This window comes from Ambystoma mexicanum, chromosome 3p (assembly GCF_040938575.1).
Source record: "Ambystoma mexicanum isolate Mex_15411 chromosome 3p, UKY_AmexF1_1, whole genome shotgun sequence".
NCBI classification, from domain to species: Eukaryota; Metazoa; Chordata; class Amphibia; order Caudata; family Ambystomatidae; genus Ambystoma; species Ambystoma mexicanum.
Window position 1 is genome coordinate 509,567,067 of NC_090925.1, and position 22,505 is coordinate 509,589,571.

General features: G+C 50.9%; 1 protein-coding gene across 1 annotated transcript in view; it reads left to right on the top strand.

Annotated features, from left to right (window-relative positions):
* PEDS1 (plasmanylethanolamine desaturase 1) overlaps positions 1-22,505 on the top strand; it is a 378,660-nt gene that overhangs the window by 226,627 nt on the left and 129,528 nt on the right. Inside the window, exon 4 of the mRNA XM_069651175.1 lies at positions 77-221. Within this exon, the coding sequence (XP_069507276.1) occupies positions 77-221 (145 nt within the window). The remainder of the gene's footprint in view (positions 1-76; positions 222-22,505) is intronic.

Sequence of the window (22,505 nt, forward strand, 5' to 3'; positions counted from 1 at the left end):
AAACCTACTTGAGGGCACAGAGTAGGTGGGTCCTATTGCCTTAATAGCCTAATCATTATTTTTCTATTTTTATTAGGCATTCATCAGACCTTTTCGAGAACATCACATTGACCCAACAGCAATAACTAGACATGATTTTATCGAAACAAATGGCGATAATTGTTTGGTGACATTGATCCCCTTGGCAAACATGGCCTACAAGTTTGTTTTTCTTTCTCCAGGTAAAACATTTTTAGTGTACATTGCAATTGTTTTGTATGGTCTAAGGGTGGGCATGCATTCATGTTTTTGTAAATATACTGCAATAGTTATGTGCAAATATGTTGAATATGTATTAAAATCACCTTGGGTCACACCAGCCAGACGTAACAATCAAAAATGCACCAACCAAAGCATCTGGAGAACATGATTCAGATTAGTATTTTTGCTGATTTCCTACAACAGGAAAACTAAAATGTGGACCTGCTTCCGTCCATGACCCTATGCAAATACTCTTTAGAGCTGGAATTATAACGTGCACCCTCCCCTGTGATCTTTTTTGTATCAAGGAAAAGTACCTCTAAAAATGTTCATCTCCCATTGTAAGCCAGTGATTTAGTTGCAATGTTAGAGTAGAAAAATGGCTCAGACATGATGTATATGGACCAAGATGGTTACTAAAGCGGCCTGCGCCATATCGAACATTTCCTATCCTTTCAGTTTCAGAGTTTTCACACTAAAGGTTTAGATTTTTGATGGGTCTGACTTAATTATGATCAGTGATGCTGAAGCATAAATGGGAAGATTTTCAATTTTTTAATATTGCAAAATGGATCGATATTTTTCGTTCAGTCTAGCCAGAAAACCTTACAGAATATTCGGCTTGTGTATGGTTTTGCAAAACATTGACTTACTGTCTGCCTCACAGGAACAAGTTGGTGGTAAAGATGGATCCAAGATTTGTATTGCCCTTTGTCTCCTCACTGTAGCAATGCCACAGACCTGTCAGATTTTTCCGTACTTGCGACATGTACCGTGGAAAGGGGACTGACTCTGATCCTGTTGCCAATATATTGTTTTTCTCCAATGGACATCCCTCGTGTAGGTGCATTCATGGGGAATGCAGAGATTGCCCAGCCTCATCCCTGCATCACTCCAAACCGTTGGTCCCTTCATCTGCATTGGACGGGAGCTGACCTTAGCATCTGCGCGGCTTGCACTGACATTTTAATGGTCTCATCCTCACACTTCCCAATTGGTTTAAATGTTGTGCAGGTCGCCCACTGAGCTTTTCCTTTGCTGACCCGCACAAATTGTTTGGTTTGTCATGGGTGCTTGCACACCTTGCAACCTGTTCTGCTCCCTCTTAAAGGTCACTTTGGCTCACAAACGCAAGCTGAGAAGTGGTGTTCCAGACAGCACCTGCTCAAGAAATTCCTGACCTTTTCTGGAAAAAAGACAAAAGTTAAGGGAACCTTTTGTACAGGGCACCTTTGTGGAATTTGCTAAAACTGCATCTCCTAACCGAGCTAGGTCCTCCAGACTATATCCCTTCCTTTCAGGGAGGATACATTGGATTGAGGCTGAAGGTCTATGCAGGGACTACGCCGGTACCCTGCTCTGTGCACCCGCAATCCACTGGCCTTGGAGGGTTGGGCTGCACCCTGCCCAGGACTCGACAGCCACCTCGGTACCTCGGGCAAATTGCACAAGAAGGGTGAGAAAAAAAAAACCTTACCAGAGCTGATTATCGTTGCAAGGTTTCATCTCTGGCTCACCATTCTGCATACTTCACCGCATTTGGCAAGAGACCCAACAATTGATTGCTCTCACTGGGTCATGCAGATCTGAGGGTGTACTATGCCCCACACAGGCGGCAGGGAAATAGCAGGGCCTTAGCGTCTCGTGATCATGCATGCAACACCCAGAGGATTTAACTCTGCATCCACATTCAGATCCCGTGAAGCAGAGGGATGATTAGCACAGGGCCAGACCCTGAACTCTGAAGAGCCAGCAGGGCAACACCAGGACAGTTCTCTCCCCCAAACAGGGTACCTGCGTAGTTGCCAACATGATCCGTTCCATTCTGTAAGTGCTTTTCCAGCCCTGTTTTTTCTTTGCATTCTAGGACTTTTAATCTGAGTTTTATAATGGCACAAGTACAACTAAAAGGCAGAGAAATAGCAATATCCCCAGATCACAACAAATAGTTTTGGAACAGAGGACCAGGAGGAAATTCTGCGAAAACCTTTCAAGAGATGTCAAATATCATGGATTTCTTGAGTTCCCTGTGTCGGATGATCTGCCTGTCAAAACTAGTGCCCACAGTTTCATCATTAAGCAAAAAGCAGACAAAATGGGTATTCTGCTTCAGGACGATGCTGTCAAGGATATTTGGAAACTGGAAAACCCCTCCTAACTCTCTTGCCATAATTAAGAAACTGGATGAAAAATACAGCCAGGTGCTGAACGAAAAGTGGTTTGCTCCAATTCACTGGTCCTCGGTGGTGGTTTCTGTTCCATGGGAAAGGCCAGCACTAAAGCAGGGGGTGTTCTGGGCGTGAGCTTGGAGCAGAGACTTAACTCCGTGAAGAGACTATGCACCTCAAAGTGTGTGGTTTATTTTTTTGTATTTTTTTGTTTTGGTTCTATCTCTGCTCAGTAAGAGTAGCCAAAGCCTTGAGTGCATGGGGGTCCGGCAGCATTCAACTCTCAAATTGGGGGTAGAATATCCCTCCATTTAAAATATTGTGGACAATCTACATCAGATCCTTGAATGATTTCAATTATGCACAATGGATGCAGGCTCTCTCCCCTTCCTCACCCACCTTTGCAATCCTCCACCTTCCCCACACCAATTCGTCTGGTGCAGCCATGGTTACTTCCACAGTTCTCCAGCATGGGTCTGACATTGATTCACATACTCCTGAATATTCCCTGTCAGGCTGGGAATCCTTGGTGGAAAAAACAGTTTCACTTTAAAACTGTATTCCTCCTCTAAACCAATCGACGTCCTCTGGTTCATACTCCCCAACCAATAAGTCCTCCCTAAGCCCCACCTCTGGCAGCAATCTTCAGATTTTTACCACACGCTTCCCAGGCCTTGCAAATTATTAAAAATCCCACTAGACCTACAGGGTGAGTTCCTTAGTTTACATACTCGACCTTCGAGCAAAGCACTCGGCCCAAGGTGACTGGTGACAACATATTTACCAGTGTTTTTGTGAAATGATGCGTAGAATTTGCAAGCCCTGCTTCAGTGTTGTGAGTCCTCAGTTGCTGTCCAAGCTGTTTTTTCAGGGAAAAGTTCTATTTTTGTTCCATCGGAGCCCATGTGCTCCTATCGTCCTCACCCGGCAACGGGGATCCTTTGTCTGTGAAGTTGCGTGCCCCTCAAGGGTGGTTGTTTCGTCAAAGTTTCTGGAAGGCCGACTTGTGGATACTTCACGCTCTCCGAACATGGAGGAGAAAAGGGAGGGAGCGACCCTTTTCAGGCCCTGTGCTCAATGCTGACTAAGGAACGTCTTCGTGGAGGACAAAATCAAAAGGGTCTGTACTGCCTGCACCCGGACTATGGGGATGGGTGTGAGATATGCCTGGGCTTCCCGAAGAAAACATACTGGTATAGCAGGCTGACAGCATGGCTCAAGTTGAGCAAGGCCCCTGACCCCTCCTCCAAGCAGGGTCATGCCTCACCCAGGACCATTTGGTCCGAGGAGCAGTCTCACTCTGGCAGGAGGTCTAAGTCCTTGGGGGATGCCCCACCCGTGGTGGTCCAAGACAAGGCCAAGAACCGTATGGCTGATTCTGCCGCTGATGCGGTCAAAGGTCGGGTAGATCGCCATCACTGTCCGTCACCTCAGCCAGCCTGCCCTCAGGTTCCTCCTCAAAGAGGAAGTCCTGCACCCTGGCAAAGTTAAGGGACAAATTGAAGAAACAGAGTCCAGAGAAAGAGAGAGCCTCACAGCAGGCTCACCCGGCACAGCCAAAGACACTGTCAACTGCTGCTTTGACATGCTGTGAGTCTACCGCTATGGCAGGTGGTACTGACCTGACGAGGGTGGTCCCTAAGGCACAGTATACCTGCCTCCCAGGTGCAACACTGATGCTGAGGCAGCAGCGGAGGCTGTGGCACCCCTGGCGGGGAAAGGCACTGGTTCACACCCCAGTACACAGCCCTCAGGTAGGAAAAAGGGGGGGGTTGGCGAGGAAGCCCCAAAGCAGCCATGCAAGGTTCCATACGATCAGTGAATGGACATCTACACCACGGACGACCACCAAGCTTACGTCCATACAGCCCACAAGGACGGTGGCGGCGCGGGACCTAGCTCTCAATCATTCCATCCACAGCCAAGGGACATATCCATGGACATCCTGTCAACTCTTCACACCCTAGTGACTGAGATCCAGCAAATGTTGTCTCAAACACCGGCACCTCTTGTACCGCAGGCCCCTGACCAGCCTCCATGTAAGAAGAGGAAGCGTCACCTGACGCCGTCACATCCGCCTCCTCCACCATGTCGGGACCAGACTCCACCAGCAGACCCAGATACATACACAGACACTGGTACGGCCATGAGAACCGATGAAGGTGAGGACTTCGTCCTGGCTGTCAACGAATCACTGCACCTGGGCGCCCCTAATGGAGGCTATCCACCAGACGAGGTGGGATAATTCCCCTATATCTCCAGGGCCTCCTAGCTGTTCCAGCTGGTGCCAGAGGAAACCAAAAAGGAGGGCTTCCTATACCAGCAAAGGCAGTCCAAGAGGAACACTATCATGTTGGTACCCTTTTAGGACGACATTTGGAAGGCATGGCCCTCTTGAAAAACACATGCATGGCTCTTGCCAAACGAGACGCGTTGGAGAAGAAATACAGGGTGCCAGACTCCGCACCCAAGGGCTTGAGGTCACAACCGTTGCCGAACTCTGTAGTGTCGGCCGCCACAAGAAAACATTCAGCGTCTGCATCATCAGTGCCCCAGACAATGAGGGGAATAGAGACGCCATGTGGAAGAGTCATCCACAAACAAATCGGCTAATGCTTGGACTATCTTGTCCCGATACGACCGGGAGCTTTGGTACAAGCTGGGTCCTTTCCTGGAATTCCTTCCTCACAACAAGAAAACTAAGGCTCTTGCCCTCTTCTAGAAAGGGGAGGTGGTGTCAGACCATGCCATTACGGTAGCAGTGGACCTCGCCGACACGGGCTTCCGGCAGATGGGAAACAGTGTTTGCCTTTGGCAGGGATGGTTTTAGGCAACTTGCTTTTGCCAAGACATTCATGCAAAGGTGCTGGACATGCCTTTCGATGGCTAAAATCTGTTCGGGAAGGCGGTCGACAAATCCCTTCAAGCCATAGATGGACACAGATGGTACGTTCCCTTGGCACTCTGCAGCAGCATCGCTAGTAGTCTTTTCGCTCCTCCAGGGGAAAATCAAGCAGATCATCCGAGGGATACTCTACATCGTACAGGCAACCTCCCTGATCCTCCACTCAGGAAGCCTACAGGGGTCACGCTCAGGCCTACTGTAGCGGAGGTCAGCGTCGCCCGCTGGGCACCGGCTCCCAACCGAGCCTGAGCCTGCCAAGATGTCTGACCCCCCCCTTCCTGTGCGAGGCTGGCTGACTAGGTTTGTCGCTCAGGGACACACTTTGGAGTTCCACCACACCTTGTATTCCACTGGTTCCCCGTCAGGGGCAACACATTCCTCAGCTACTAGAAGTGTGAGCAATGTTACAGAAAGGAGCATTAGAACTCGTTCCCCAGCGTCTATTGAAGATACTTTCTGGTCAGAAAGAAGACTGGGGTGGTGGGGAGGTGCAGTGGTAAAGTTGGAGACCCATCCTAGACCTACGCCATCTGCACAAGTATCTGAAGTCCCAAAAATTCAGGATGGTCACTTTGCAACATGTGCTCGGCCAACTGGAGAAAGGTTATTTCTTGACATTATTGGACCTAGAGGATGTGTACTTCCATGTCCCCATCCACAGGAAACATCAGACGTTCCTACTGTTTGTTGTACAAGGCCAACACTACCAGTTCAAAGCCCTACCATACGGCTTAGTCAGCCCCAAGGGTGTTCACAAAATGCCTGGCGATTGGCTGATACGCACGCGCTCCCAGGCAGTGGCCAATGAGCACACAAAAACCGCCCGGCTACTGACAGAGCTGGGGTTCTCTGTAAACTATCTGGTCCTGCTTAAAGCCATCACGGAGCGCACTGTACCTCCTCACCAGATGGCTTGCCTGGCATCCCCCTCGGAGGAGAGGCTAACTACCATTCAAGGGTAGGTGCAGTGACTGTCATCAGCGAAGACGGCCATGGTTGGGGCCATCAAGTCGTTGCTGGGCATGTCGTCCTGCATCTACCTCATCCGTCTCTGCAGGTTGCAGATGCGACTTCTACAGGAATTCTTGGATGCACGTTGCATAAGTGTCCGGGAGTTTTGTGGACAAGATTCCCCTCCATGAGGAGTTCTGGCAGGCAATGGTGGTGGGGGATACGCTCCCACATTGCCCAGGGAACGGGATTTAAAATACTGCCATACCAGGAGACGGTCACCACGGACACCCCTCTGGAAGGTTGGGCAGCTCGCACCGGACGTCTGCACGCAAGAGGTCTGTGGCTTCTGGAGGAGAAAGATCTGCACATCAACATCCTGGAGCTACGGGCTGTGTTCTGGGCCCCCAAGTCTTTCCTACTGTTTCTGAGAGACAAGGTGGTGAGGATCTGTTCTACATCTCTTGCTGCACCAACGTGACACTTTCAATGCCCTCCACCTCCAGTTGATTCTTGCTTCAGCCTCTGCATTTAAGGGCAAACCCAAACCCTCTGTGCCACAACAATCATTCTCGATCTTGGCACTTGTATTCTTGGCACGCCACCTTCTTTCTGGAACTGATCATCTACAGTCTCTAATTCCACCTCAGTAGAATCTTGTAAATCAACACTGTTAATACCGCTTGTAGTTGTCTATGCACTATTTTCCATACCGCACACCTGCCCTCCATGGCTTTGGGGGATTTACCCGTACTTCATTCATGTTTCACTCTTCCTCTATTCAAACGCACTGTAAATGTTTGGTCCATTATCTATGCAAGTTTCCTGTGCTTGCATTCACTGCTTTAACTTACCTTGATTCCTACTTCTGTATAATTGTGCCATGTACACCTGTTCTGACCCATCTACTGCTCCCCCCCCCCTCTCTCGCCTTTTGCCTCATTCCCTCTCCCCTCTGGTCATCTCCCTCCCTTTCTCATCTCCATCCTTTAATGTTAATTGTATGTCCACGTCGTACCCCTGCCTCCAGACCTTCGTGACCTTCCACCCCCTGCTCTGACCCTACTCACGCTCTTGAGATGCCCACCCTGTTCTACGCGCTGGGTACCACAAACCCACCCTCTTCTACTTCCCACCCTTCTTCCTACTCTCATTTCCTGCATCTCCCCCTCCTCTGAGGACCTAGACTCTCCCTCGAGGTATTCCCCTCCTAGCACTTAGTCCTATCACCTGTTCCTTGACCGATGATATTAGCTTGTCTGTCTCCCCTCCTCCCCCTCTGTTCTCCTCTCCCCCTCCCCTGCTTTAATTTTTCCCTGATGAATTTGCTCAGCAGTTGTTCTGTTCCTCCTCACCCCTCTATCCCTCGGCCCCCCCCTTCCCAACCCTCCTCTTGTATTCCACCTGCACTGCGTAAATTGTCGTCAGACATAGTAATGTTACTGCTTGCTTTGTTTTCCTTCCCCCTTACCTCCTACATTACTTGTTATTTTGCACTTGCACTATCAGAAATGTCGTCAGGCCTATTACGATAGTTTTTTTTCACATTCTGTATTGTTTCAAGGACTTTTTACTGAATGTACTGTATTTTCCTTTGCTCCCTCCCTCCTTGAAGCGCTTTGAAACACTTCTGTGTATAGGCGCTATATAAATAAACAATCATATCATATAAATAATCATATCATCATGAAGCAAGGGGGCACACTCTCAACAACGCTCTCCAAGGATGCTCAAGGCATTGGGCCATCAGACAGGGGATGTTCCTCGTCGCGTTAAGAACACCATCAGTGACTCCCTCAGCAGGGAACTGTGCTCCTGCCACGAGTGGGAACTTTGTCAGGATCAGGTGGACCGTCTGTTCGTTGAATGGGGCAGACCTCTGATCCATCTGTTTTGCCAGAGTGGCAAACTCAAAATGCCAGACAGAAGTTTGACAGCAGATTCCACCAACCAAGAAGCATGGGGGATGCAGTATCCTTCCTGTGGGAAGGTCTGTTTCTGTACACTTTTCCTCCATTTCATATACTGCTATGTATGCTCAACACACTTGGACTGTGTCGGTGCAAGAAGATACTCCTCACCCTGGCATGGCCAAGGCAGATTTGGTATCCGGACTTGCTCGCCCTGTCCGTGTCGCCTCCAGTGAAGTTGCCGCTACTTCTTCGTCTCCCCAGAGGGAGACATGCAATCCTTCATGACCCGGGATCTCTGAACCCGAAGGCATGGCTCTTGCTTCCTTAGAGCTTGGAGGTAATTGGCCACCAGACAGCTGGGAGGTCCTCGACAAAGCCAGGGTGTCGTTGACACTATAGTGCTACGGCCTTAAGTGGAAGTGTTTTTCTATGCGGTGCTGGTTGCAGAAGAGTACCCCTCCTGAGGGGTGTCAGCCCCACAGATTCTTCCATACTTGCTTTCCTTGCCAAAAGCTGGTCTGACTCACTGGTCCATTGTACACCCGGGGGCTATCTCACGCTAAACCAGATCCCTGTTGTGGTCCCACAGACTTGTCAAGGAGTTTCTCGAGGGGCTTTTTCCGATCATTCCCACTGGTGAAGTCGCCTGCCCCGTCATGGGAACTCAACGTAGTCCTGACGACTCATGCAGGCACCTTTTGAACCTAGGCATCGGGCCCCACTCAAGTTTCTCTCGTGGAAGACTGTTCCTTGTGGCCATCACCTCAGCCAGATGAGTGGGTGAGATCCGGGTTCTGACCTGCAAGCAGCCGTATCTGACTTTCCACAAATCGAAGGTGGTGCTGCATACGCACCCCACTTTTATGCCGACAGTCCCGTCAGAATTCCACCTCAGCAAGCCTTTGGCGTTGCCTGTACTTTTTTTTTTTTCCCCCCAAACCCTTCGTCGCCCGCAGAGAGGACCTTGCTTTTGCTGGACATTGCTAGAGCCTTGAAGTTCTATGTGTCACTGACAAAGTTTTCAGAAGACTTCTCAACTGTTCGAACTGTGGACCTGTAAATCATGAGAAGGCCTTTTCCAAGGTTTCCATCTCAAGATGGCTCTCCAGCTGCATCATGCCCTGTCATCGACTGACTAACCGGCTGTCCGAGAGCCCACTCCACCAGAGCGATTGCTGTGACGACTGCTTTCCTTTCTGGTGTGCCCCTGCTCGACATCGGTTGGGCTGCAATGTGAAGGTCCACGCATAACTTCAGAAGGTTCTACTGCGTCAACAGGGATTCAGAGTCGGCCAGGCAGTGCTACACAACCTGTTTGCTTGAGCTGAGTTTGTTCCAGGGGTAAGTGTTAATTTATTCTGTTGAGCCTTGCCACCTCCTGTGGTTGTAATGTCTACTGCTGTGTATTCGTTATTCATGAGCATGTGAATCCATGCCAGACCCATGCTAGAGAAAAATAGTTACAGGTAATTAACTTAAACCTTCTTTTTGCTCTTCCCAAGGACAAGGCATGATGGAGGAAGATCTTTCTGACTTTAACAAATTCACCCCAGCTCCAATTCTCTTGGCCCTGATGGTGGGGGATTGGCTATGTACCTTGGATCTACAAGATGCCTTTGTCCAAACATGGGAGCTGCACAGGAAGTATTTCCTTTTTTTTCAATCATGGATTCTCACTATCATTCTCCAGCATGGGGTCTTGCATGGATTCACATGCTTATGAATATTGCCTGTCAGACTGGGAATCCTCTAAGTTTAAAGCAGTTTAGCTTTAAAATGAAAACGTCTCCTCTATAGCCAATCAGTGTCACGTTGGGTCATACAGCCCCAGCCAATGACTCTTCCTCTTAAGCTCCACCCCTGGTGGCCATTCCAGATTGTTACTGCACATTTCTTTTGTTGGGAGTCCTCCTGTTTGGCCTACTTTGCCCAAATTCTTCATCTCTTCATAGTTTGTAGTCACATTGGGACTACTGACAGCAGGGATCGGTTGCCAGAGATCATCCTCGGTCCATCGTCGTATCTCCAGTCCGTGATACCACATGCCCAGGCTCGGGCCTTCACCTCAACTCCTCGACCATGGCGGATGCCACAAAGAAAAGTTTCTTCTTGTCCTGTGAAAGCTGCTGCCTGAAGAATATCTTCATCAAGGATCGGAACCTCAAGTCTATTAAGTCTTCACCCTGACCACAGTGCGGGTGGATGCCCAATTTGCCAATTCTTGAAGACATGGAAGACTCCATGAGAGGTTGGTGGTGTGGATTGAAGAAGGGAAGGCCTTGGATGCAGCCTCCGGGCATAGTCCTGCCTTTTCCAAGGCCGGCAGGTGCAAGGGGTGTACTCATCAGGTAAAGAGATCAAGGCCCATTTGATGATGCTTCCTTAGCAAAGATCCAAAAGAAGGCACAATTGCATGCTTAGTCTGCCATGTTAACGGTTGCCGCGCCAGCGGGACAGTTTGAGGCCGGTTGCTGGCTCAGTCAATGGTTCGCCTACCAGCTGGTGGACTGCCTCAGTCTACAAGAAAGTTGCTGGCATCGGCAGTCAAACGCAGATCATCATTGAAGTCAGCGAAGGATCAGTCATTGATTCCACCGTCATAAATCTGCTTTTGCTTCCGCTGCAAACCAAGGGGTTTATCCACAGTTGTCGCCTTTACCACGGCTATAAATAACATGCCCAGTGTTTATCTGCCACCAGACCTCTGTCTGCAGTTCCGCCGACTGCGTATCTGTCCGCTCCGCAGGCTCCAGTCGTCGCAACGTTCCCGAAGGGCTCTGAATTTAGAGACGTTCCTCTAGGTTTGGACTTCCTGCCCAGGCCTACCAAGCCTGCACTACTCTTCGCCCTGGCACCACTTGCCCAGGATCACTAAGAAGGTCCCGAGCAATCTATGCTAGTTATGGGGAAGACCTGCCTGAGGGATTTTACTCTGATCAGGATGGTGGCCAGGTTGACACTCTACCCCATCTTGCCCATGCCTCCTCAGCAGTCACCGGCCCGCGAGCTTTCCCAGCCGTTTAGCTCTCCTGCTCCGCGGGACATATCTTTGGACATCTTGATGCCTTACATACACTGGTGGCTGAGGCACAGAAGCACTGCCCACTGTTCCCGCCCTAGTTCCTGCAATGAGCCCTATAGGTCCTCCTTTGTATCAGCAGACACCACCTCAAAAGGCCCCCCTTGCCCCTCTGCCAATGCCCACGGTGTACCACCGGTACTCACGCAGATGAGTTTGACGACATTCCCGCGGACGGGGAACCCTCAGCAGCTGTTGATCCGCCCAGAAGGGCCTGTCTGCTTGAGGAGATTGGTTCATTCAACTCTCTATCAAAAGCTGTGAAGCTTTTTGATCTGGTGCCGGAGAAGAAGAAAGGGGAAGGCTTCCTTTTTGCACAACGAGTCATCCAAGAAGTGCAGAGTCTCTGTCCCACTGTTGGACGGCATATGTGAAGACTGCTTGGTGGTAATGAAGATTCCAAATACCACTCCTGCTAAACGTGACCGGTTGAAGTAGTAGTACTGGGTTCCAGGCTCTGCTCCTAGGTGCCTCAGGTCCCAGCCCTCGCCAGGCTCTGTGGCCTTTTGCTGCAGCTCGAAAGAGGTCTTCGACCCCTTTTCTTTTTTTTCATCCATGGTGGCTCCGGACCAGGATGGTAAGAAGTGAAATGCAACTGGCAAGCAAATCACCATGGCTGCATCAACCATCTATTCCGCCCTCGCCATCCTGCCATGGTATGACAGGGAGTTGTGGTATAAGTTGGGCCCATCCTCGACTTCCTGATAAGGCTGAAGCCTTAGCCCTGTTCCAGGAAGGTGATGTGGCTTCCAACCAAACCATCACTGTCACTCTTGACATTGCAGACTGTCTTTCGCCAGATGGGGAATGCCGACATGCCCTTCGATGGCGTCAATCTGTTTGGCAAGGTGGTTGAAATTCCTTCCTCCAAGGGGAGTCTCCAGGTCCTCAATGAGTTTCACCATCCCTTTGAGCCCCACCCCCCCCCCCAATCTACCACCCATGCCCCCACTTCTGCACCCCACTGGGAGGCCAACTATCAAACTTTGTCGATCAGTGGCAAATGATCTCCACAGACAAATGCCCTTGCATTCCTTCTGTCGCGGAACAAGAACTGCACATCACACAGCTGCTACAGGACGTTTAAGCCATGCTCTGCAAAGGGGCAATAGAACTGGTCCTTCAGCACCTCAGAGTGTTTCTGTTAAGGAAGAAGTCAGGAGGGTTGCAATCAATGCAAGAAAGTTCAGGATGGTCATATTGCAACACATGCTTGGAAAACTGGAGGAAAGGGGGGGCCTTGGGGGTTTTCTGCCGACTCCTGCACCATGCATCCACATTCATCACAAGCATAGACCGTTTCTGCGTTTTGCTGTTTAAGGGTGACATTACCAGTTCAAGGCCCTTCCCTTCAGCCAGAAATCGTCCCAAGGGTGTTTACCAAATGCTTCGCCACAGTGGCAGCGCACATGCGCCACAAAGGCATCAGTCTACCCTTACCTGGACGATTGGCTCACCTGGTCCCACTGCTGCACGCTAATACAAGTTCTGACTTCACTAGGATTCTCAATCAACTATCCGAAGTCTTGTGTAGTGGCATCACAGAATACACTGTTCCAGGGTGCCTGACTCAACAGTCTCTTGTCTGGCGACTCCCTTGAAAGAGAGGGTGCAGGCCCTCCTGGGAAAGGTCCAACAACTGTCGACCGCTTCTGTAGCAACAGTCTGGTCCATCAAGTCCCTACTGTGGATGATCCTTCATCCATCTGGTCTCCTTCTGCAGCCTACAGAGCCCTTCATGAATTTCTGGATACCAGATGGCAATGAGTGACTGGCACATGGACCCACAAGATCACCCTCCATCAGGCATTCTGTCAGGCCCTGCAATGGTGGTTAGTTTGTCCACACCCTTCAAAGAACGCTCCCTTTCAGATCCCTTGATCAGGTTACAGTCCTGACCGACTCCTCTTGATGGTTGGGGAGCCCACACAGGACTTTCTCACACCAGGCGCCTCTGGCTCCTGGAGGGAAAGAGTTTCACATCAACGTCCTGGAACTGCAAACAGTCTTGTGGGCCATTAAGTCTTTTCAGCCTCAGCCCCAGAGAAAGGTGTTGCAGATCTTCACGGACAACACCACCATGTTTTACATCAGGAAACTGGGTGGGATGCCCTCCCCTGTGCTCTCTCTGGAAGCGCAATATCTGTGGCACTTGACAATTCTTCAACTCATATTTCTCGTCCCATTTTATTTGACTGGCGTCCACAACACCATTGCAGATTCTCTCAGTAGGGAGCTGCGGTCCTGCCATGAATGGGAGCTTCCACAAGCACAACTGTTGCATCTTCAACGAGTGGGGACTCCCTCAGATCGACCTTCGCAACGGCTGCCAATGCAAAGTGTCAGGAGTTTGCCAGAAGATATCCTCAGCAGAGTAGTCTGGGTGGTGCCTTCTCGTTCCCGTGGGAAGGGTTCTTCCTATATGCTTTCCCTCCCATTCTGAAATTGCTACAAGTGATCAACACACTCAGACGTGGCCACTGCTAGAAGATATTCATTGCACTGATGTGGCCCAGGCAGATCTGCTACTCTGACCTCCATCTGTCAGTGGCTCCCGCCATCAAGCTGCCTCTACTTCCCAACCTCCTTACCGGAGAAGGCTGGTTAATACTGCCAGACTAAATGCTTTTTTCTGCCTTTGGAATGCAAAAATGTCCTAGCTAAAGCCAGGGCCCCCTCTACATTGGCTTGCTACAAGCCCAAGTGGCAGTGCTTTACATTGCGATCCCGGCTGCAGAAGATTTTACTGCTACACAGCTGCTTCCGTACCTGTTCTCGCTGGCCTCACCCACGCCTCCAAGGTCTACCTGGCTGCCATACGATAAGATGTGTATAGGCGCGTTATAAATGCCATATCATAAATTACACACATACCCCAGGCAGACTTTGTCGTCCCACAGGCTTGTTATGGAGTTCCTCAAGAGCCTCTTCAGAGCATTCCCTCCAGTGAAGCCTCCTGCGCCAGCGTGGGAGCTCAGTGGTACTGTCTAAACTGATGGGTCCTCAGTTTTGAACCAATGCATCGAGCCCCTTCGAGGTTTGTCATGCAAGACTGCCTTCTTGGTGGTGATCACCTCAGCCAGGCTGGTCTGGGGAAATACAGGCTCTCTGCTGTAAACATCCGTATTTGTCCTTCCACGCCACTAAAGTAGTTCTATACAATCATCCTTCCTTCAAGCCAAAGGTTCCATAGGACCTTCATCTCCACTAACCTTTGGTTCTGCCAGTTTTCTTCACAAATCCTTCACTTGCTGCAGGGGAGCTGCGCTCGCTGGACGTTGCGCATGCCCTGATGTTCTATGTTGCACGCATGAAGGACTTTAGAAAGACGTTGATGCTTTTTGTCAATTTTGGACCTGTGGAACATGGGAAGGCCCTGTCCAAGGCTTCCAACTCCAAGTGGCTCTCAGGCTGTATCATGCAGTGCCATCATCTGGCCAACAGATTCATTCCAGGCCGACTGAGAGCCCAGTCCACCAGAGCCATTGCATCTATGACCGCATTTCTCTCTGGTGTTCCCCTGCTTGACATCTGCAGGGTTGCTACATGGAGGTCTACCCGCACCTTCATAAGATTCTACTGTGTCGACAAGGGTTCCAGGTTGGAGAGTCTTTACGAAAGTGATGTGTTGGAGGCACAAATGTGACATTAACAAAGTGAATCCTGTTTACCCCAGTTTGGATGATTGGGTAGTTTGCTCCTAGACTCTACAGCAGGGATGTCAGTTGATCATATTTGCTTTTCTAATTTTTAGTTGTGAAACACCTTTTGCCAGTATCGGGTTGAAGACCTTTCCTTTTACACTTTATTGTATTGTTTGTAGTGTGAGGATCAGGATAGGACGTTTTGGACATGAGGACAGCTTTTCAGTTATTGACGTGACAGAGCCTCGGTTTTTGGGTAGGGAAACTCCTCTTTAGAATGGGGCCAAGGAGGCACTTTCCCAACCGTTTTAACCAAAAACATGACAAATTTGTATCCGGCTTTCATTTCGGACTCCTCACAGCTGTTCTTCCGTTGGTACCGAGAGACTCTGGTAATCTCTTCAGAAAGTAAGAAGTACATTATCAAGTAGGGTTGTTCTTCCCCTTCCCCCGGCCTCCTGAATCAGTTTTCTAAACGTTTTTAGGCTGGGTGCTGATCCGAAAATATTCACCTTAGTCCTTCACCTTGCAGGGCTCTATTTCCCAGTTGGATATTCTGAGAGCATTCTGTCTGTGAAATTGTGACTTTGTTTCTGAAATGTGCCGTTTAGTCTGCATGTTCTCTTTGGAAAAATCAAATTTTTTTATAAACGCTAACATCCATATTTTTAATAAATGGAATGTGTCATTGCAAAAAAATGGAAATGGACAATTTCATTATTTGAATGCTATTATCTTTTTGAAATTCAGCTCGTTTTTTGGTAAATGTAAATTTGGAATTGTCATGCCTTGCGTCCTTTCATGCCACACAATTTGTTTTCTATTCAGCCCTCAACGCTGTGTATAACATAAATTATCCAATTTGCTAGGTAGAATAGTGGGAACAAAGTTCAGCACTATAGTGCTACCAGTTATGCTTCCTACTGCCCACACTGTTCATTCCTCATAAGCATACTGCACAACTCCAATTATTATTTGTCACCATAAAAAGAAATGTTACTATACCTAGGCTTAACTAAGTTCCTTTCACTACCTAACACTTTCTAATTGCTCTTAATTTAAAAACCTTACAGGAATTGTACAATATTTCTACAATTGGAGAGAAGGTCCCACACAGTACTGATGATAAATGGTGTCCGCTCACTCTAGGAAAGAACTGAAAAGGCTGAGGCCCATGCAAAAGAAAAAGCACCAGACAGTTGCTGAAGTACAGCTGTCGGCATCAGAGGGAATGTAGCCCTCACAACCTGGTTGCAGGGCCATGTATGTGTGGTGTGCGGAGTGCTTGTAGAGTGCTGCTAAGCCTAGGAGGAAGGTGCAGAGCCACGAGCCACCTGACCCCAGGAACATCGGATCACTCCTGAAGTGGCTTTCTGGCATCTAGCAAACCTGGTGTTTAAGTCCTGCCCATAGCTGAAGGGAAGAAACAACCGCAAGGATGCCTGAATTACTTTTCTGCCGTACTAGAAGAAGCTGCCTTCCCCACACGTGCCGCCACCGAAACACAGGTACACTGCCAAAGAGAAAGCGGGTGGAAGGCGGAGAGACTCATAGGTCTGCAATGGGCTGGAGTAAGACTAGCCCGAAAGGGGCTAACGCAAAGCATATCCCACAAGGTGCTGAGAGAGAAAATAGTCTGCCAGGGGCTGACCGAGTACCTCACGCAGGGGGTGGAAGAAACTGCATCAATCGGTGAGCCAGAGGGCCAGATAGCTCATCTTGGACTAAGAAAGAGAAGGATATGCTCGCATTGGACTAGTGGTGTTAAAACCAGTGCGCCGTGGAAAGGGACTTGTAACTATTAAGACAATGTGCATGGTGATCCAGAGTAACTTTCTCCAGGAGGTAGCAAAGTCTCAAAGGACCCTACTTTGAACATATCTGTCAGGCCAGGTTCTGAATGGTAGAGTGAGCAAAAGACAGAATTGGGTAGATGTCAGAAACAAGCTGCCCACGACCAGAGTATGTTATGTTACAGGTTCTTGTACTGTGCACTTTCTCCACTTGCGTGGTTCCTTGGTGCTGTGGCGGATCTGTAAAGCAAGCGGGTTGGCGGGGTGATTTAGTAGGACTCGACGGGAAAAAGAGCACAGGAGCTGTGATGTGCTGTTGGCAGTTTCAGTTCAGTTGACACCATTCGCGGAGCATAGGTGTTTTGGGTTGGTAGCCATCATGTGCTGTTGTGCAAGGCAATGTGTGGTGTTTCATTGGTGTGGTGACGTGCGTGCGGTTTGATGTGCTGTAGAGGTATGGTTGTGTTTAGTTCAGAATTTCAGAAGTGTCTGTGCAGAAGGATGAGGGTTTCTTGTTTTTTTTTTTTTAGTAGGGTTGGTTATTGGCAGTGCCTTATCCTACACTGTCTTGTTTGATTGTGGCCTGTATCCCATTCCATTGTGTATTCTAGTGTGCTACACTTACCCCCTCCTATGTTGTGTGCAGAAGAGTGGGTCCTCAATGGGCTATATCCTTTTCCCCTGTGGTATGTTTTGGTGTGCCACAATTACCACCCCATGGGTTCTTTGAGGTTGGGATGTGTTCCCCGTGTCCTGTGGTCTCTTTCTAACCTAAGGCTCCATCAGTGGTCCAGTTAAGTCAAAGCCATCTCTCTCCCCTGTTTCCCGTTTGACCCTCTATGGCGAAGAGTACACCTAGGTCTCTTGCCCAATCAGACTGCTTTTTCCCAGCACTCCATTCCGGTCAGGCTTACTCCCCAGTCCTTCTCTGTTGTGTGTTCATATCGTGGTGCGTCGATGTTGTTAATTTGTTTTCATCCCGTTCAGAGTTGAAGAGCCAGGTTTTTAGATGTTTCTGAATTTGAGGTGGTCCTTCAGTTTGTACTTCTCTGGGGGAGGGAGTTCGGCTAAGCAGGAGAATGCTGATCCACCAAGCTTTTCTTTCTCGCGTACAGTTTAGGTTCTAGGCGGATGTCGTTGCTGGATCGGTGTGTTCCAGTCGGCTTGTAGAGGGTGACTTTCGATTTGTATGAATTCTGCTCCTAGGCAATTGATTGCTCTGTTATGCACATAGTTTTGAAGGTGATTCATATTTTGAATGGAAGCCAAAGTAGGATTCTTGGTGCTTGCCTGATGTGGTCCCTTTGTGAGAGTTTGAGAAGTCTGGCAGCTGGGTTCTGTATACACTGCAGTTATTTTTCAGTAAATAGTCTGGAATTCCTCGGCATAAACTGTTGGCAAGTCTTTTCTGCACATGAGGGAGATGATGGCCAGTGTCTTTTTGATCTCGTATAGATGGAAGAAGCCTTACTTATCGCATTTACTTGCGGTCCTGGGGTTAGCTCTTAGTACATTAGGATTCCAAGGTTTTTGTCAAGTTTGGATGGTGTGGTTGCTGTTACCAATTCTGTGGGCCATGGGATATACTGGTTGCTTCCTTGGTTGTTGGATGTAATCCTGATATCCATCTTGTCTGGGTTGTTTAGCAGTTGTTTGTGTTCATCCATTGGTAGGGTTCTATTAGCCATGTGTTCTCCTTGTCCATTGCCGATTTTGTAGATGATTTGGGTATTTCTTGATGAGGTTTATTAGTGGAGTCATATAGATGTTGAAGAGAAGCAGGGATAACTAGAATCCTTGTGATATTCCACAGGTGGTGTCCCGCGTGTGGATTTGTTTTATCTATTGTTTCTGTTCTTCCAGACAAAGATTTAATCCAGAGCAATGTTGTGTCGGGTATCCCCACTTCTCCAGCATGGGGTCTGGCATGGATTCACATGCTCATGAATATTCCCCGTCGTCAGGCTGGGAATCCTCGGTAAAGGAAAATCAGTATCAGTATCAGTTTCGTTTCTGATCTGTCTTTCGTAGTAGTAACCAATCGCTGATCTCTGTGTCATACTGACCACAGCCAATGACTGCCCTCTCCCTAAGCCCCGCCTCTGGCAGCCATCTTCAGATTTTTACCGCACGTTCAAGTGTTGGGATCCTCGTGCTATTGCTCTCGAGCGTTAGTGCTTTTTTCGCGCTTTTTCTTAGGAAAATGTTCTCTTTTTCGGTCAAAAGAGCCTCAAGCTCCACCGTTTCTTTATCCAATCAACGGGGACCCGTGTCGGATTCTTCTACGCCCCTCAAGGGTGAAGATTTCGTCGAGCCACGCTTTTGGAGGACTCCAGAAGTTTCTCAGGCCCTTCTCGAGCATGGCCCAGGAGAAGGGAAGCTCGACGCCCGGAAAGCTGTTCAGGGTCTGCCCTGGATGCCAGCTTCAGAATGTCTTTAAGGAGGACGAACACTCCCTTTGCCTTTACTGCCTGCATGAAGACAACACGCACGTGGAGAAGGACTGTGCGTTTTGCGGCAATATGTCGGAGCGGACCATGAAGGACCGCCATCAGCGTCTCGCCAACTGGCTGGAAGGAAAGAGCCCGTCAGGCGAGGAGAAGAAGAAGTCCGAGCGGTCTTTTAAGACCTTTGAGGGCGCCCCGGCGACGGGGGTCCAACAGAAGGCCAAGCACCACGAGTCCGCTGGCACCGGGAGCGCCGAACGGTCGGGCTCTACGGGCGCCAGGCAGGGCGCATCCTCCCCGGCGCCATCAACCACGAGCCAACGCTCTGGCTCGGGTAAGAGGAAGGCCGAGCACCCGGCGAAGCTCCTGGAGAGACCCCGGTCGTGCTCGAAGGCCCCATCGGAGGGGGAGCGAGTTGGTGACCCCCCCCCCCCCCCCCCCCCAAGGAGAAGGCGGTGAGCGCACCTAAGGTGGCGAAAGCCTTGATCCATCCGGCCAAGGCCTCTATCGAGACAGTCGCAGCGGCCCTGGCTCAGCCTGTGGAGGCTACACCAGTGGTGGCGACCTCGGGGCCCAGAATCTCCCTGCCACCGCGGAGGGAGTCCTCTTTCATGCCCATCGACAGGACCCCCGTGAAACCTCCGACGGAGAAGAGAAAGGGGGGGCGGGAGGTTGTTGTGGATTCGGCTTCAACCTCTGAGGAGGAGCTGATCGAAGTCTTAGGCCACGGCGCTGGCGTGGAGGAAGACCATCTTGTCGGGAGGGACCCCGACGTGGGAGACGACGAGAACGTTGAGGGTGCCGATGGGGCGCCTGATCGCCCGTCGGAACCCCCTCAACCAATGCCGCAAGACAACTCGGCAGCCATTTTGTTGGCTATACAGTCCTTATGCTCGGAGATAAGGACGAGACTGCCGTTACCACCAACGGAGGAACCGCTCCCGACGGGGGACCCGGAGCCAGGCCCTTCTGGGAGCCCTCCTCTTAAGAGAAGGATTCATCCTCCACCTCCTTTTCAACCATCGCGCCCTGCTCAGCCCTCCTCCCCGTCCACGACACGTGGGGATGATACGGGGACTGACACGGCCGCGACGGGTACTGACGACGAGGTCTACAACGAAAATCTCCCGTCGTCCCCTCCCACCCGAGCTTCCCCGCCCGACGAGATTGGATCGTTTCACGCCATGATCGCCAGGGCATCCGAGCTTTTCCCGCTCTGCCCGGAAGAGAAGAAGGAAGGTTTCCTTTATCAACGGCGCGAGACCAAGAGGAAGACGGTCCTCGCTGTACCTCTAATGGACGATATCTGGGATGAGGGTCTCGCCCTCCTCAAGAACCCATCCACAACGCCGGCTAGAAGGGATTGGTATGAGAAGAAGTACCGGGTCCCGGACGCGGCCCCCTTGTGCCTTCGGGCACAGCCGACCCCGGACTCGGTCGTCTCTGCGGCGGCCAGGAAGAAAGCGGGGGGGGCGCGGCCTCTACGTCAACCTCCCCGCCGGACGGCAAGGGAAAGAAATTGGACACGATGGGACGCAGAGTCATCTCATCGGCAGCGACGACGATTAAGGCTGCCAACGCCTTGGCTATCGTAGCCCGCTACGACAGGGAGTTGTGGTACAAACTCGCCCCCCTGCTGGACTTCCTACCAGATGACAAGAGGGCGGAGGCCCTAGAGATCTTGCAGGAAGGAGAAGTGGTGTCGGACCACGCCATTACGATAGCGACGGACATCGCGGACACTGGATTTCGCCAGTTGGGCAACGGCGTGTGCCTTAGGCGGCGTGGATGGCTCAAGGCTACTGACTTCCATCAGGACGTGCAGACCAGAGTCTTGGACATGCCGTTCGACGGGAGCAACCTGTTTGGGAAAACAGTGGACGATTCCCTACAGGCCATCAAGGCGGAGACGGCCCGGGCTCTTGGTGTTCTCCAGCAACGACGGCCACCCTTTCGGAGCGGCGGAGGCAAACAGGGTGCCTCCAAAGGTTCCAGCGGCGGATTTTCCACCTATCGTCAAGCAGCCCGTTCGTCGTCACAGGAAGCCTACAGGGGACGAGGCAAGTCGGGCGGACCCCGCCGTCGTCGCCAAGGAGGACAAGGCGGCAAAGCCTCGTCGAAGCAGGACTGAACCGGCCGTGGGGTCGGGCCCCCACCGAAGCACCCCGGTGGGAGGCCGGCTGGCGAGCTTCGTCAGGGTGTGGGAGTCCATCTCCACCGACCGTTGGGTGCTGGACGCCCTGGCTCAGGGTCACGGGCACGAGTTTCTAAAGAGGTGCCCGCGCGTCCCCCCTGTGGCCAGGAAGGAACTTCTCTTGGAGGTAAGGGCGATGCTCAGGAAGGGCGCCATCGAGCTCGTCCCAAAAGAGGCTTCCTCGTGAAGAAGACGGGAGGATGGCGTCCCATCCTGGACCTACGACGACTGAACAAATTCAAGGCACAGAAGTTCAGGATGGTCACCCTCCAACACGTCATGGGTCAACTGGAGGAGGGCGATTTCCTGTCGTCGTTGGATTTGGAGGATGCCTACTTCCATATCCCCATCCTAAAGGGACACCGAAAGTTTCTCAGATTCGTGGTCCAAGGTCATCACTACCAGTTCAGAGCCCTTTCCTTCGGATTGAGGTTGGCACCCAGGGTATTCCCCAAGTGCCTTGCACCGGTGGCGGTGCAGCTGCGCCTAGAGGGGATCCACGTCTACCCCTACCTGGACGACTGGCTCATCCGAGCGAAGATGGAGCTCGCCGTGGAGCACACGGCAAGGACCGTCCAACTACTCACGGAGCTGGGATTCTCCATAAACTACGCCAAGTCCCTCCTGGTGCCCGCGCAAGACGCACTCTTTCTGGGAGCGAAGCTCGACACAGTGTCGCTTCTGGCCTCTCCGTCGGAGGAGAGGACGAGGGCCATCTTGGGCAAGGTGCAGCGGATGCTGGTTGCGGACGTGGCCAGGGTGAGGTCCATCAAGTCCCTCCTCGGAATGATGTCGTCTTGCATTTATCTCATCCGCCTGTGCAGGCTCCGGATGCGCCTGTTGCAGGAGTTCCTGGACGCGCGCTGGCTCCAGACGGGCAGCTTCGAGGAGAGGATCCTACTCGACGAGAGTTTCCGACGAGCGATCCGGTGGTGGGGCACCCGCACGCATCTGACAGCGGGCATGGACTTCCAGACCCCCGAACACCAGGAGACAGTGACCACGGATGCCTCCCTGGAAGGGTGGGGAGCACACACCGAAAATCTGCACGCGAGAGGCCTTTGGTTTCCGACGGAGAAGTCCCTCCATAACAACGTCCTGGAGCTCTGTGCAGTGTTTTGGGCCCTCGGGTCCTTTCTTCTGTCCCTCAAGGGCAAGGTGGTGAGGATCT